This window comes from Arachis duranensis, chromosome 2 (genome assembly GCF_000817695.3).
Source record: "Arachis duranensis cultivar V14167 chromosome 2, aradu.V14167.gnm2.J7QH, whole genome shotgun sequence".
NCBI lineage: Eukaryota > Viridiplantae > Streptophyta > Magnoliopsida > Fabales > Fabaceae > Arachis > Arachis duranensis.
This window is the reverse complement of record NC_029773.3, coordinates 91959609-91976391: the sequence shown is the minus strand read 5'-3', so window position 1 is coordinate 91976391 and position 16783 is coordinate 91959609. Positions and strand designations below refer to the sequence as shown.

Here is a 16783-nt window from a genome sequence, read left to right as displayed (position 1 = left end):
TAGCCATAGGGATATATAGAGAAACCTCAAAAAAAAAAAAAAGACCTAGCTTCCGAAGTTCCCAACTATAGATATCGGATACCAACCAACACTTTCATTCTTCAATATAAAGTTCCCCATACTCCTACACTCTTCTTCCTTTTTCCTTATATATCTTCGTTTTCCCAATCAAAATTAACACCACCACCTCAAACTAAATAATAAACTCTTTACTATTACACTATTTTTCTCATCCATCACCAAATTCGAAACCACCATAGTTTGATCGATCTCTCTTGGTCTTAAGATCCTCCTTTTAGTTTATGAAAACGTTTTTCATTTCTAAATAGATAGATTCTTTTTGGAGATGAGAACAGGAAGTTGTTCTGTGCAACAAGGGCTAACCCCAGAAGCTGCAAGCATAGTGAAGCAGGCCGTGACGCTTGCAAAGCGTCGCGGCCATGCTCAAGTGACGCCACTTCACGTGGCGAACACTATGCTTTCAGATTCTAACGGTTTACTAAGAACAGCTTGTCTCCAGTCTCATTCGCATCCTCTCCAGTGCAAGGCGTTGGAGCTCTGCTTCAACGTTGCACTGAATAGGTTGCCGGCTTCAACCTCGAGCCCCATGTTGGGCAACCATCACCATCCCCACCACTCTCAGTGTCCTTCGATTTCAAACGCCATGGTAGCTGCTTTCAAGCGCGCACAAGCTCACCAGCGACGCGGATCCATTGAGAACCAACAACAACCGTTGTTGGCCGTGAAGATTGAGCTTGAACAACTCATAATCTCAATCTTGGATGACCCTAGTGTTAGTAGGGTTATGAAAGAAGCAGGGTTTTCTAGCACACAAGTCAAGAGCAATGTAGAACAAGCTGTTTCTCTAGAAATATGCTCTCAAAACAACAACACCAACAACAAGAATAACAACAAGTCAAAGGATCATAAAAGTGATGGAGATGACAACAACAACAACAACAACAACAAGGTAGTGTTGGATCCGGTAAGAGATGAAGATGTTTCAAGTGTGATAGATAATTTGGTGAGTCAAAGAAGAAGAACAACCGTGATTGTTGGTGAGTGTGTGAAAACTCTTGAAGGTGTAGTTAGAAGGGTGATGGAGAAGTTTGAGAAAGGACAAGTTAGTGAATCCCTTAGAGGTATCAAGTTTCTACCTCTTTCTCTTTCTTCCTTCTCAAATCTTTCAAGATTAGAGGTTGAACAAAAGATTGAAGAGCTTAATAGGAGTCTTGTTAATAACGATAACAATGATAGCAATAAAGGGTGTGTTTTGTATCTTGGAGATCTCAAATGGGTTTTTGATTATTATAGAGACCAAGGAATGAGTAGTAGGGTTTGTTATAGCCCTGTGGATCACATGATAATGGAGATTGCAAAGATGGTGAGTAGTAATAATAATAATAATAATGGAAGGTTTTGGTTGATGGGTATTGCAACTTTCCAAGCTTATATGAGATGCAAAAATGGACATCCATCAATGGAGAATCTTTGGGGTCTTCACCCCATTACAATCCCTGCTGGAAGCTTGAGTTTGAGCCTCATCACTGACAGGTAATAATGATGTTTGGTAAAGTTAGATATTATTGTTTTATCTTTTTTAAACTATATATATTGCGGTAATATTGCAATGAAAACTCAGTTACAGTCGACTTCATGTGAAGTTGATATCTAAGAGTTATTAGATGATTTAACTGATTTGATTAAATTTTCATCTAACAGCTCTCAGATATCAACTTCATGTGAAGTAGATTTCACCTGAGTTTTTACCATATTATATATATATAGTAGTATCTTTAAATAGAATTTTTGAATTTGTATATTTTGGTTCAGTAATCTTTTCCATTGTCCATCTCATTTTCCAAAATTATATCTTTTTAAAATTTAAAAGAAAGTGATAGATGTTGAGTACATGGTAGTTGGTACTTATATAATATAAATACAAAAAAGATTTCTTCTATATCTAAGTCTTTTTTCTCTTTGCTTTTCAACTACTTTCTTTATTGTAGGAAAAAAAATAATGGCAAAAAAAAAACTCTGGTTGAAAGTTTTTTCATTTCAATTTTCATGTCTAAAACTAGTATCATGTGTCAGTCATCATGCTGTTCCTATCTTATTTGATTAGAAATTTAGAATTTCCTAGAAAAGAATTTTTCCTTCTTTTTCTTTTTTTTTTCTTCTCAAATTATAACATTATATTGTGACAATGTGTTTTTCTCTTTTGGATTGGTCAACTTTTTTTCCATTTTCGTTGTTACTATTCAAAATGACTTTAGGAAGTGGGAAAAATAAATGAAGGCACTACACTAATTTGATAACAATAATCTTATCATCATTATTATCTTCTTTCTTTCTTTCTTATTATTCTTCTCTTTTTTCCTCATCATAGTGGTCTACAAAATCAAGCAATAACAAACTCTAAAGCTGACAATAGAACTAGCTGGCTATTACTTGATCAAGAAGGAAGAGGAGGAGGAGTGAGGGGTGATATTAATAATGATCTTGGAACCTTCTTGGAACCTTCTTCTTCTTCAGCTAAGGTAGTTGAGAACGAAGTTCGAAGCTTGCAAAGTATGAATAGTACTTGTAACAGTGATTCTTCAAGTTCTCTCCTTCCTGCATGGCTTCAACAGTACAAGAATGAGAATAAAGGACTCTCCTCTTCTAATCATCAGGTCTTCATTTCATCACAACTCAAACTTCTAACTTCATCATCACATGAAAAAAAACACATTATAGCATTGATTTGATTTGATATCATATTATTATATTATATTATATTATATTATATTATATTATATATAACATTTGGTGAAACTTAGGTACAGCGATTTTATGTGGAGTTGATACTTGAAAACTGTTAGATAATTTGACTGATTTAACTAAATTTTTATCTAACGGCTCTCAGATATCAACTTTACATTGTACCTGAATTTTCACCATAACATTTAGCTATTTTTTTTTAATTTTTAATGTCACCTACCTAGCAATATTCTTATAAAGTAGTAACACAATTTAACCATTATAATATGGTAATTAACTTAAGTTAAATATTTTGTCTTTTACAATATTTTAGACAATGATGGTAAAAATTAATTAAATAGGCTTATTACTTAGTATAAAATTTTCTTTAATTTGTATACTTTTTAATTATAGTAAAAGTTTTGCACCTAATCATAACTTTTGATTTATATATATATTATAACAGGATGTTCAAGTGGGAGAGGTTTCCAAAACTTGGAACAATGCAACTCAAAAACAACCCTACACTATTTGTGATCAAACTCTCACATTATCATCACCTTCTTCATCCAATACTTCTAGTGTTTTTTTCTATGATCACCACCCAAATCCTAACAATATCAACTATATTTGGAATTCAGAAAATCGTAGTAACCGCAATCACAGCCACAGCCAGAACCACAACCAGAATAATGATGAACCCGCTTTGCGAGTTTACATTAGCAACAAAGAAATTGTAGATCATAGTCCATTAACTATCTCACCATTATCAAATCCAAGTTCTTCAAACCCTAATTCCACTTCTTCAAGTGGTGTCATGGAAGCAATGGAGTATGTGAACAACAAATTCAAAGAGCTCAACTTGGAGAACCTAAAAAACCTTTGCAATGCTTTGGAGAACAAAGTTCCATGGCAGAAAGAGATACTACCCGAAATCGCGAGCACCATTTTGCAATGCCGTTCCGGAACAAGGCAAAGAAGGAAAGGAAATAACAACAACAACAATGTGATGATGAAAGAAGAAACATGGTTGTTCTTCCAAGGTGTTGATCTTGAAGCCAAAGAGAAGATAGCAATGGAATTGGCTAGGGTTGTTTTTGGTTCATCAAAGGAAAACTTCATCTCAATATCAATGAGTAGTTTTTCATCATCAACAAGAGCTGATTCATCAATTGAGGACAACAATTCTTGCAGGAACAAGAGATCAAGGGAAGATCCAAGTTGTAGTTACATTGCGCGATTCGGGGAAGCAGTGTGTTCTAACCCTCATAGGGTTTTTCTTGTTGAGGACATTGAACAAGCTGATTATTTCTCTCAACTTGGTTTCAAGAGAGCAATGGAGAGAGGAAAGGTTGAAGATTCAAATGGTGAAGAGGTTTCACTTTGTGATGCTATCATCATTTTGAGTTGTGAGAGTTTTAGTTCAAGATCAAGGGCTTGTTCTCCATTGACAAGACAAAAATCTTGTGAAGGTTCTTCATCAAGAGAAGACAACACTAATCATAATAATAATAATGATTATGGTGATGGTGTTGCTACTTTGGAGGAGATAAGTCCTTGTGTTTCTTTGGATTTAGATTTGAATATTTCCATCGATGATGATGAATGCAATGATGATCATGATGATCATGGATCCGTGGATGAAATTGGACTTCTTGAATCTGTGGACGGAAAAGTTTTCTTCAAAATTCAGGATTTGTAATAATGATTACAAGATCAATGTCAAGATTAGTGTCTAATCTTTTTTTTTTAATTTGTAGGGTTTTTTTCTCCTAATGCTTTTTATTCATCATGTCTATGTATTGATCTCAGGCATTTATTTCCTAGGGTTAGGATGAAAGAAATTGCATGTCCTTTTTTTTCTTATAACTATGTAACTACATGTGTAAGTAAGTAAATTATCTTTGTAATAGAAAGGACTTAACATCCATTTATTTTTATCTAGCATAAATTATTACACTTTTTCTTTTTCAATTTGGTGAAATAAGCTTGATGTGATTTAACATCCATTTATATCCCTATTTACCAGATTTGTGTTATATTTCATAAAATGTAAAGTTTGGATGAATTATTATATTATTACGTTAACATTAAAGGAGATTAGTTTATATTTTTTAAAATATCAAAATATTAAATTAAATATAACTGAATCTTAAAAGGGGTTAATTAGTATGTATATTTATCTAATCTTTGTATTTTAAAATGTGATTCATTATTCTTGAAATAAGTTATGCCAAAAGTAGCACCTATAAAGTGGTATGGGCAGGACCTCTTGCTACTGTAGTAAATGGTAATTATCACTATGTATGATTGTTAATTACATTGCATTAAAAAAAGTTATGCCACGCACTAATAATGAACGCATAAGTATATAATATAAAAAATAAAAATGGGACAAAATAAGAAAAATAAATTAAAGGCTGATATATCAGTAATTATTTTAAAATTTTCATAATATTTGTTATAAAAATGTATTAAAAATAAATATAGAGAATTCACTTTTTTAATTATTTAACATTAGTCAATTTTTATTGTAAAATTATTTTCTAAACACTTATTTTTTAAAAGATTTATATTTAAAATTTAAAATAGAAAATAGTTTCAAAATATTAGCTAATTAAACAAAATTATTAGCTCTCTAATTTGCAAAACAACCATTATTTATGTACATGCAATTACCCTATGCATACAGGCATAAACAATGATATATATTTGCACCACCATTTTAATCTCTTCTCTTTCATTATTTTATATAATATATGTGTGCGTGTGTGTATTCCTGTTTTTGGGAATATAGTTATACAAAGGAGAAACACAAGCAGCAGCATGCTTTCCAACACTACAGAAGAAAAAAGAGCTATTTTAATATTTTATTTTTTAATATTATAATTAGATGTCAAAATATAAATATCAATTTTTTTATATTTTTTAATGAATAATTTGACTGTAAAAAATTATTTTTTAATGTTGATATTTATTTGTTTTTAATTTATTTTATTATTTTTCTTTTTTTTAGATTTTATCAATTTTGACATCACACTGTTCTCAATTTGGGATCATACTATTTATTTTTTATCTTTAAAATTTTAATTTATTCTTTAATTTTAAGATTTCATCTCATTTTTTGTTAAAAATTTTTGTTGATAATATTTTATGATCAATAAGTATCACAATAAATAGTATTTTTGACGGTTAATAAGTATTATAGAAAATATATTCTCAAATTTTGTTAACAAATTATTTTTAATAGCCAATATTTATCAAAATAAGATTTAAACTTTTTTCACAATTATTTATATGTTAAAAATACTAATTTTGACAAAACTTTTATTAACATATTTTCATAGTTAAAATAATGTTAAAATTTATTTTTTTTGACAAATTTTAATTTTTTTTTACACATATAACCCTAAAAAATAATCTATATTATTGTAGTGGAAGTTAGGGAAATGAATTAGAAGTCATTTCTTGCCTCAAATGAAAGTTGGTTGAATCACAGAGTTCACTCAAACATAGTTGCCTCATTCATTAGATGATATTAGTCGTTATTAGTTATTATATATGTTAAATTATACAAACATTTTATATATAAAAATTTTATGCATATGTATATTAAAAAATAGCTATTAAATTTGTTATCATGTATTTATATATATGTAATATTAATTTATCTTTAATGTATATTATATACGAATTACTTATTTAATGATTAATTTTATATATAGGTAGCATTATTATTACAGATTTTTTAATTAGTATTGAATTTCTCGTTGGATTTAAAATTTTTAAATTATAATATCTATATCTATAATCTATACTATTAATATATAATGTTTATTATATTAAAATATATATCCACAAATTGATGGACCTTAATTATTATATTGATCATAAACCCTATCTATATCATTATCTATTTTAGTTTTCCTACATTAATTGATCATAGACCCTATCTATTTTAAATGTAACATATTCGATCTGTTTGATTTTCTTTTTCTCGGACTTTTTCTTCAAGAAAACCCTTTTTTCCTTTCAAATTAACAAATTTCCATTATTCCATATATAGATAGATAAATAAATAGAGATAGATAGATGATTAATCGTTAAGATTTAAAATTTGTCTCTGTATATCCTTTTTACTTATTCCAAATGTGTCCTGTAAACTGTCCTAGACCAAACAAACTTTACCTGTGCTAAATCATACTCTTTTAAATTATTTTTAAATGTTCAATTAAATCTTTTAAGTGTAATTTTATATTGATATTAACAAATATCTCTTCCCTTCCGATCCTTTCCCTAGATTAATGCACATTATTTATTTCATTGGGAGATTCTAACACTAGAGCAGGTGTATATACTTCATAAAGAAATGCATCACTGATTTTAGGTTGATTTACACATGCATAACTTTTGGTTAAGATTAGTACATTATATGTTATTAGAGATATAATTATTATGTGTTTTTTTATTAATTTAAATATTTAAGAATAGTCATATCATAATATAGTATCAGAATTTTTTGTAATCGAAATGTCTAAAATTTAATACTTATTATTATCTCCTTGAAAAAAATAGCATAAAATAATAAAAAAATATATACAAAAATTTAAATAAACCGAAAAAAGTTTCTTATTAAATTCGATTCAGGTTAAATATAATTCTAAAAGAAAAAATATTGCAGCATAAAGCCAAAAAAAAATGTCTATATAAAAATTTAAACAAATACAAAAGATATTCTTATTGGTATTAATTTAAAGTTTTTAGAAAAAACGGTAATATAACACTATAAAATGATAATATATAGTGATATGTTGAATTACGATGGCAAAATAAATAATTTTTTTATAACTGAATATGAGAAAATATAGAAATGATCATATGAATTAATCTCATAATAGAATCCTATAGCATGTCAATAATATAAGTGAGTTTAAGAATTATTGAGAAATATTTTGATTTTGATAAATATCGTTGATTAAAGTTTGATCCATAGCGTAAGGCTCGTGCAAAGTAGAATTAACTTTTTTTTTTCAAAAAAAAAATCAGAAGGAAAAAGCAAAATCTTCACTAACATATATCAAAAGAGCACTACTTTTTATGCTTTGTGTGATGCATTTTGCAAAAGAATAACTTTTTCTTTCTTTGATTTTCGCAAGCCCAACATTCTCATCTTCGGAAAGCAAGAAAAGGTTGCGGTACAAGGGTTCAAATTAATTAAAATATACATTATATAATAATAATAAAAATATTATTCATTAAATAATTAAATAATTAAGAAAAAGATAGATAAGCATCTCATCTTTAAACCTTAAAGATGTTGTTACTTTAGAATCGCTAAAAGATTGTTATCTTCACCACTTTAATCAAAACCCTTAGGCATAAGTATAGAATTTGTCGCTTATATGGCTTTTAAAAAGATAAGGTTTTCAAGAATTAATGTAATCAATGGTGAATAAAGGTGGGATTTTAATTATGAGAATGTCTATGAAACTAGCAATTTTATTAAATTATTTAATTAATAAAAAAATAAAATAAATAATTATATATTATTAGATATAATTTTATACTATTAAAAATATTAATGATAATTAATTAATGACTATAAATTATAAAATTGATTGACCTTTAGCACAATTTAAATTAATCGACTAATTAATGCACTTATTCATTTCAAGTAAATAATATTATTAATTTATTGTCAATACACTACAATAAACATGGAAGATAGCAGCGATTAATTAACAGCTGTTTATCAAATCGCAGTAAATTGATAAGATAGCAGCCATTATGATATTGGTTTGGGTTCTGCTACAAAAAGAGTTACAATAGCAGCGATTTGCTTTTCAACAGCAGCAAATCAAAACAAGAAGAGAGCCCTCTAAATACCCCGTCACTCACTCGACCAGAAGTCCAGAGTTCTGAAGTCTGAATCATTCTCCCTTATTCAGCCTTAGCGACCACCCACGCAGCACTACTATCGATCATCACTCTCCGGTCTCCATTAGAACCATAGAACCACCATCGTCTTCTTCTTCTTCTTCCACCCTCGCCAAACAACCATCTAATAGGTAATGTTTGTGGAACCGCTAAAATTTCGTTTTCGTTTTGCAGCGATTAAAAACTATCGCAAATTTTTAAAAAAATTGTCGCTATTCGACGTATCTCTTGTAGTGATAATAAATTTTAAAATAAAACATTAATTTGCGACGGATAAGTATATCCTATTGAGTTGGAGAATATCGTCAAATAAAAATATTAATTAATCCTATTATATATTTATATGCTCTTCCAACTTTTATTACTTGGTTCCCTTTTTCACTTTTTTGGCTATCTGTGAAAGAAGGAAGAAGCCTCCATCTTGGACTGTTTTTCTCTTTAATTTGTCTATGTTAATTTTTTTTCTTCAATTCAACTTTCTTCCCATTCACTTGCTTGATTAGTTGTCAATATGTTATTTGCTATCTAGCATAAAGTATTGTCATACTATATGCTTCGTATATATTAAAAGAAGAGCACACTATGTTTGTGTGGATGCTGAATCATTTCAATAATACTTAGATATATATGAGATGAGCTTCAATATATGTACTATTCATGTACCACTTAGTGTATGACATGTGTGAGAATATATATATTCTCTTAAATTATCTATACATATCCTCCCATTTTTTAAATAATGTAAATTTGAAGAGATCCTAATAGATGTATTTGACTTTTATTAGAAATTAGAACAATAATTAAGAATTGATCAAGAAAGTACCACTAGCCACTTTATTTTAACCAATTAGGTTTTTTTTACGTGTTTTATATTATACAATATTTTTTTTTACTGATTCGAATCCGTAATTTTTTAGATAAATATAAAAAAATTATTCCATTTAAATTATAATTTATTAGCATAACTAATAAAATTCAATTTTTATTCGGTCAATGATCATTAAGACCTATATAAATAAATGCAAGATACACATTTTTAGATTTAATTCTCATATTTTTTTTCTTTTTTACGTTTAAAATACTTAATTAGTCTTCCTAAAAATCAGTATATTTAAATTTAAAATAAAACACAATATAAATAAAAATAATAAATTTTAAACTATAAATTATATATTATAAATTTTAAATTCTAAACTCTATATTTGTAGTCTAACATTCTACTTTTTAATAGTGTCTGGTTGAATAATAATAATAATAGTAGTAGTATACTGATGATATGAAACATTAATTAACAATACTATCATATCATTATCTTCAGAGATTTGGTGAGAGAGATTTTAGGAATGAAAATCAAATTTTAATTTGAGTTGGAGATTAATTCTCTAAGATTAATATAATTGATTTTTTAGATTTAAAAATTGATTAAAGATTAAACAGTTATTGACTAAACAACATTTCTCGATATTAATACACTACAAGACACATACTCCTATTTATTAACTCTATATTATTGATACTGCTATGAGATATTTAGTGTTTACACACATGGTTTTAATTACATATTTACATTTATAAAAAAAATATAATTATTAAAAATATAACTTTTTATGTATTTCTTTTTATTTGTTTAATTAAATTTAAAAAAAATAATATCATGTCAATAATGTAACACATTATTGAACACATTATTCAATCTAAGTAAGAGTATGAAAAATATCCTAGATTAAAGGGAAGGTAATCAAGAATATGGTAAATGGAATCTGTTTTCCCTCAAAAGCAGGAAGACAAAGTTGGCACATGGTTGTATTATATATACTTAGATAACTCTAACAAGATAAAAAAATATACAAAATTAGAAGGAATAAATATGAAAAGTGGTTTCCCCTTTTACAACAAAGCTCTTTGCTTTTTTACACCCATTTGTGGCTGTTATTCAACCCTTGCTTCCACAGTTTACTTTAATACATGCATTTTTATTTTTATTTTTTTAGGACAATTTGGATGGTTCATATCATATCACTAACTATCATCACTTTTGCTTAAGAGTTAGAGAAAAATTATTTATTATTATTAATAACATAAATGGAAGCAAGTGCTAAGATATATATCTCTTAAAGTGACAAAGGATATTGGTGGAAAGGTTGACAAGTAGTTTGAAAAAATATTCCTAATTTGCTTCTTTTTTGCCACTAAGAAAAAAACTATATAGTTTAATTTTTTATGAAGTGGTTTTGAATTATTCCTTGTCAAATAATAACTAGGAAGAATCTAGTAGTTATCATAATCAAAAGCTATTTATTGGAACATTTTTATTTTTAATTACACGGAATATCGAATTTTTGTACTTATAATAGTTAAGAAAAATAATTTAAGACAATACAATACAAAATTAATTAAAGCTATGCAATTCAAAGTTTTTTTTTTTTTGAACATCTTTTTCTAAAATATCATTGCTTGCTGTGAAATTCCCATAAGAAAAAGCATAAGAATTAAAAAGAAAAAAGGATGAAATTTGGAGAGGCATATAGAATATGTGAGCTTCCTTAAGGTTCTTCTTTTGCCGTTAATTAAGACAAAAATGATAAAACCTTTTAGGCTTCTGGCATTATTCATTGAGTATAGCTTTTACAATTATATGTGCCATATATTCTTTCTTTATTGCGGCCTTTTACTTTTGCTATAGACCCAATAATTTGGACTTGAATTTGTGATTGCAAATAGGTAAAAAAAAAAAACAAAAATATGGATAATGCTAGATAGACAAAAAAAAAACAGCCAGAACTTGCTTTATTTAGGATTCATTAATTGTCGTAACAATTAATGAATGCTAAATAAGGCAAGTTACGACTGTTTTTGGCTGATTTTCTTTAGTTACCAAACATTTTCGTATCTTTTAAAGTATTATTTGACCTTATCTCAGTTCATCCAATAGAAAAATAAAATCAAGAATATATATACACTTCTAGAAGTGATCTTCTCTTTATTATTATTAATTTGTACACATTTGTTTCTTTGCCCTGACCATCACAATGCAATTAATATATATGTACATTGATTGAAATATAATTAATATAATGATATTGAATGTGTTTATATTTATATATATAAAGTTAGTTTAGGATAAGAGACACACTCATTATTATTAGGGCAAGCAAGACACTCTCCTATGTTTTTTTGGAGCCAATAACTCAATTCAATTGATTTTAATTTATTACTTTGGTTATCTTTTTTTTTTTCTTCTCCTTATGCTTTTAAGAGCCATCCTTGTGCTTCATCACTTTACTTTGGAAACTTTTTTTTTTTTTCTCTAACCACCATAAAATTTGATATATACCTAAATCACTTTTTGGAAGCCCTTATCATGTTACTTTCTCAAGATATGTCTTTCTAATTTGTTCAAATAATTGTGGCCGGTGCTCCTAAAAATTGCACATATCTATCTACCGCCACTTGTTCCTCATAAAGTTTTAAACATTTATTTTGACTTTAATTTGGTCTTACATTTTGTAAATGTAATTGTTCCGAACTGCTCATGGAGATTGGATTTAAAATGTTTCTGTCTATTCTTGAATAATATATATAGTTGAGGGAACATTATCTAATTATATAAAGAATTCTGATACCAAAATCAGTAGGTATATGAATAAAGAAGAATTAGAATTAAATTATTGTTTTGTTTAAAATACGGTTTTTCAAATTTAACAGAGAGATGTTGATTAAATTTCTATCAAAATCTCAATTTAAAAAGAAAGAGATACGACCTTTCTTTTAAAGAGTTCGACAAAATTATCGATTATAGATGTCGAATATTTTGCAATATAGTAATAAAAAATAATAACTTTATTATTATTGTTGGCACAATCATACCACTTGAAATGAAATTGAGAAGGGAAATGTTTGAAACTAGAAAATAAATTAGGAATTGGAAAATAAATGAACAAGCTAAGAATAGAAACTTAAAAGAAACTGACAAGAAAATTGGAAAATAAAATTAATAATAATAAAATAAATTCCAAATTATATGTATTTACACTATTATTCTCCGTAGTGTCAATATTATTAATAATAGAGTGTAGTCTATTGCACTATATTTTTATAGAGGTATTAGTAATTATTTTACATGATGCAAAGTTACTCCTCCTATTAGAGGTGAGTAGTGGAAGTGAATATTCATTTGAACTCAAATCGAATCAATTAAATTGGTTTGGGTCTGATCTGAATTAAATTAATAGTTTTTTTTAATAATTGATTCCGATAACAGTTTTGGAGTGCGAAATTCGAACTAATTCGTAGATCTGATTATGTATTAATTAAATAAAAAAAATAAAAATTTAAAAAATATATATGTCTTTTAATAATTTTAAATTTCTCTTTATTGCATTTTTGTATTTAATTTTTATTGTGTTTAGTGTTTAATATGTTTAGATTTTAATGTCTTTAGTATTTAATATGTTTTGATTTTAATGTGTTTATTTTTAAATATATTTGATGTTTAACATGTTCAGATTATTTCTATTGATTCTACATATTTATTGTATTTACAAAATTTTTAAGATATAAATTTTATTTTTTTTTTATGAATTTTTATTTTATCGGATATCCAATTACCTGAACTGAACCAATTTGTTCTTAATCGATTTAGTTTGATTCGAGTGTATACACAAAAAAACATAAATTCAAACTAAATCAAACTAATTACAATTCAATTAATTCAATTTTAATTTTACTTTAAATCCAAATCAATCCAATCCGTGTTCACCCCTATCTCCTACTTGCAGTAGATCCGCATGTAAAGAATATTTAGCTTGCTCTCCAATTCCTCTCGGACTACAGGTCAATGTATATGGGCCAAATAGGATTATTGTCATCTTAGTTTGGGTTTGTTATTTGGGTTATTTTCAAACTTGCTTCCTTTTGGAATGTAAATCCCTAACTTCAATTCGGATAAGAACAGTAATTATACATTTAGATAATTAATTTTACACTTTATACAATAATAAAAAAATGAATTCGGATAAGAACAATAATTATACATTTAGATAATTATTGTACACTTTATACAATAATAAATAAATGAATTGATTTAAAATTAGAATAAGTACTCTCTTTCTTTTTCTTTAAGATTTATCTAAAGAGTATGATCCTAAGAGTATTTTATTAAAATAGTGATGACATGAAAAATTTTGATTTTTCCAATATATATACATATATATAATGTATAAAAACGAACAAATTAATTTATTTTATATTTTCTATCAAAATATCCTTAATAAGTGTCAATGTTAATATTAATTTTTCCCCCCTTGGCAAGATTAATAGCTAAATTTTTTCACACACATGCAAACAATTTTTTTTAGAAATTCACGTACGTAAAGTTGATAATTGTTCAGATTGTTTAGATAAGATTTTGAGGTATATATAAACTTCAAATATAATTAGGTAAATGGAAAAATATCTAACTAATTGTTAGGATTTGGTTGAATTAGTCCCACATTACTTAGGATAGCAAATGGAGTGGGTGGCCTAGGCTATAAATATGAGGCTAAGTTCTCCATTTGTTTTTGCACCAGTCGGAAACACTTTAAGCTTGTATCTGATTTTTCTTTTTCTCTGTACTCTTTGATTAAAGAGTGTTGTGAGGTGTAATTAGATATTTGCTTTGAGAGAGTGTGGGTGTACTGGGGTGTCGGTGTTAGAGAGAAAGAAGTCTATGTGTTGTAACAATTTTTACATAGTGATATTCTCTAGCTGTCATTTGACAACAGCCGTAGTTTTTTCTCCGGTAATTAGAGTTTTCACGTTAAATTCTTATGTTGTGATTGTGTCTGTCAAAAATGTTTTTTTAAAGGGGAATGATGTCTTATTCCCAACACTAGTAATGCAAGGAGTGGAAGTAAATTGAGTTTTACTTATTTTGTTTTCTCAAAAAGAAAAGAATCAAATTAAAGCATGAAATGATTCCACGTGAAGTGAAGTGAAGAAGAGAATGCATCGAATACCAAGTTGTTGTTTTTGTTTCGTTTTTCAACAAATTAAAAGGCAGAGAGAGAGAGAGAGATTAAGACCCTTTGAGACCCACCAAAAGAAATTAAAAGGGTTATTGGCATCTACAAAAGACAACAATTTAGGATTGCATGGAGACAAAGTTTCCACACATATTTGAAGAACCCTTTCGCAGACTTTAAGAAAGGGAAGATGAATATATCGTTCTTTTGCTTCATGTCATTTTCCAAATCCTCCATTTTATACCCTTTACTACTCTCACAATATGTTCTCCCGCTCCAACCTTTTTTTTTCCTTTAAAAAAAAAAAAAGAAAAATCTTTGTGGGTGATTTCTACATGAAAGTAAGGAATTTTCAAGAAATTTTAATTTATTCTTGAAAATTTTTCATAAAAATATATTATTTATATATTTATTTGAAATTTTGAAATGTAATTTTTAATAATGATTTATTTTCAAGAATTATTTATAGTCAAAATTTAAAATTTGTATTTCTATCTCAAAAATTGGTGAGTAACAATTTTGTTAATTATCAAAGATTTATTGATATTGGAGTTACTTTGAAAAGAATTTACTACCATGAATATGTATAATGAAGAGACATATCTTATAATTTATTTTTGGAAATATAATTGAATGACAATGTAAATTATTCTAGAAACATTAAACTCTTTTTAAAGAAGAAAAAAACATGGTTGAGATTAGTATTATTCATTTCGAATAAATTATCATTTGTAGTCATGAAAGATACAAATGTACTTATATAAAAATAAAACAACAATTGTAATTATGGAAGATGGTATCTGTGTGCTAAAAATACCCGGACGTTGGTTACGCAATTAGTCTATTAGAATATTCTTAGTATATAGAAACCATCTTCAGTGATTACAATTGTTATTTTATTTTTATATAGGTACATTCGTTAGCGTTTATATATTTTATGAGTACAAATAATAATTTATTCCATTCATTTCTTAAAGTCACACATTATCACATTAAGAATATAATAAATAAAAGGAGAATTAGTAATAGTTTTCAAATGGAATGTATCAAGATATATAAATAATATAGTGGTAAGAAGAATATATAGGAATAATAATTAGTAGTAATATTCTAGTACGTGGTGTATACACACAAAGATGACAAATCTAGAGGTAGGATAAGGATTCTAAAATTTATTTACACTAGCTATTACAAATGCAATTATTTAAACGAATCAATAACAAAAGAGATTAATTTATATACACAATCAATATAAAATGAATAAATTTTTAAAAAATATATATCTTCATATAAATATTATTTAAGTATCAGATATATGTTACCACACAAATTCAAAATATATATATAGAAATTGGCATTACTAGGAGTAATATTGTTGATGTTTATCCTCAATTGGATATGCTTTTGATGAAGTTTATGATTATTTGAAAGTGATATATATGAAGATTGGAGGATCCAATGCAAGGTACTTTCATGTGCTGCTGTTTCAGATCTCCAAGTTATTTATTTGAACCATGCATTGAGAAAGATAGAGGGAGGTACCACCACTAATTAATAATAACTATACTACAACCATGCATATACATATATATTTTGCATTGCATGCATGCATGGGGAAGTGGTCTTTGATGGAGAAATTAAAGGAAGTGGTCAAAAGAGAATAACATGTGCTTCTAGCTTGTGGGGGTAGAATTGTAGAAAATTCAATAAATCAATCTTATATTATATCATATGAATAATATATGGAGATCTCCAAGGTCCCAATAATTCGGCTTTTTATGTTTGTTGGGTCATTTTCCTAAAGCGCATGTGTGTGTGGGTGCTAACAATGTGGAAAAAATAATAAAATTTTTATGAAGAAATATAGGAAATTAATTTTTTTTTATTTTTTATAAAAATTTTAATTTAAAATTTATGGTTTAAAATTCAGACTTTAGAATTATAAAAAATTGGCCGATATTAATTAAAAAAATTTAACTTCCTAACTTATTGATCAAGAGTTTATGAGCAAGTTGAGTTTTTGCAGTTTAGATATGCAACGGAAATGTGTTGTAGTAACTAACGGAAGTAACTAAATTAACCTCTTTTAACAGACTACT

General features: G+C 27.2%; 1 protein-coding gene across 1 annotated transcript; it reads left to right on the top strand.

The window, feature by feature from the left end:
- Positions 1-60: 60 nt before the first annotated feature.
- LOC107476159 (protein SMAX1-LIKE 3) lies at positions 61-4658 on the top strand. Its single transcript, XM_016095906.3, has 3 exons — positions 61-1554; positions 2390-2675; positions 3209-4658. The coding sequence occupies exons 1-3, from the start codon at positions 347-349 to the stop codon at positions 4442-4444; spliced, it is 2730 nt and encodes a 909-aa protein (XP_015951392.1). The 5' UTR covers positions 61-346; the 3' UTR covers positions 4445-4658.
- The last annotated feature ends 12125 nt before the right edge of the window (positions 4659-16783 follow it).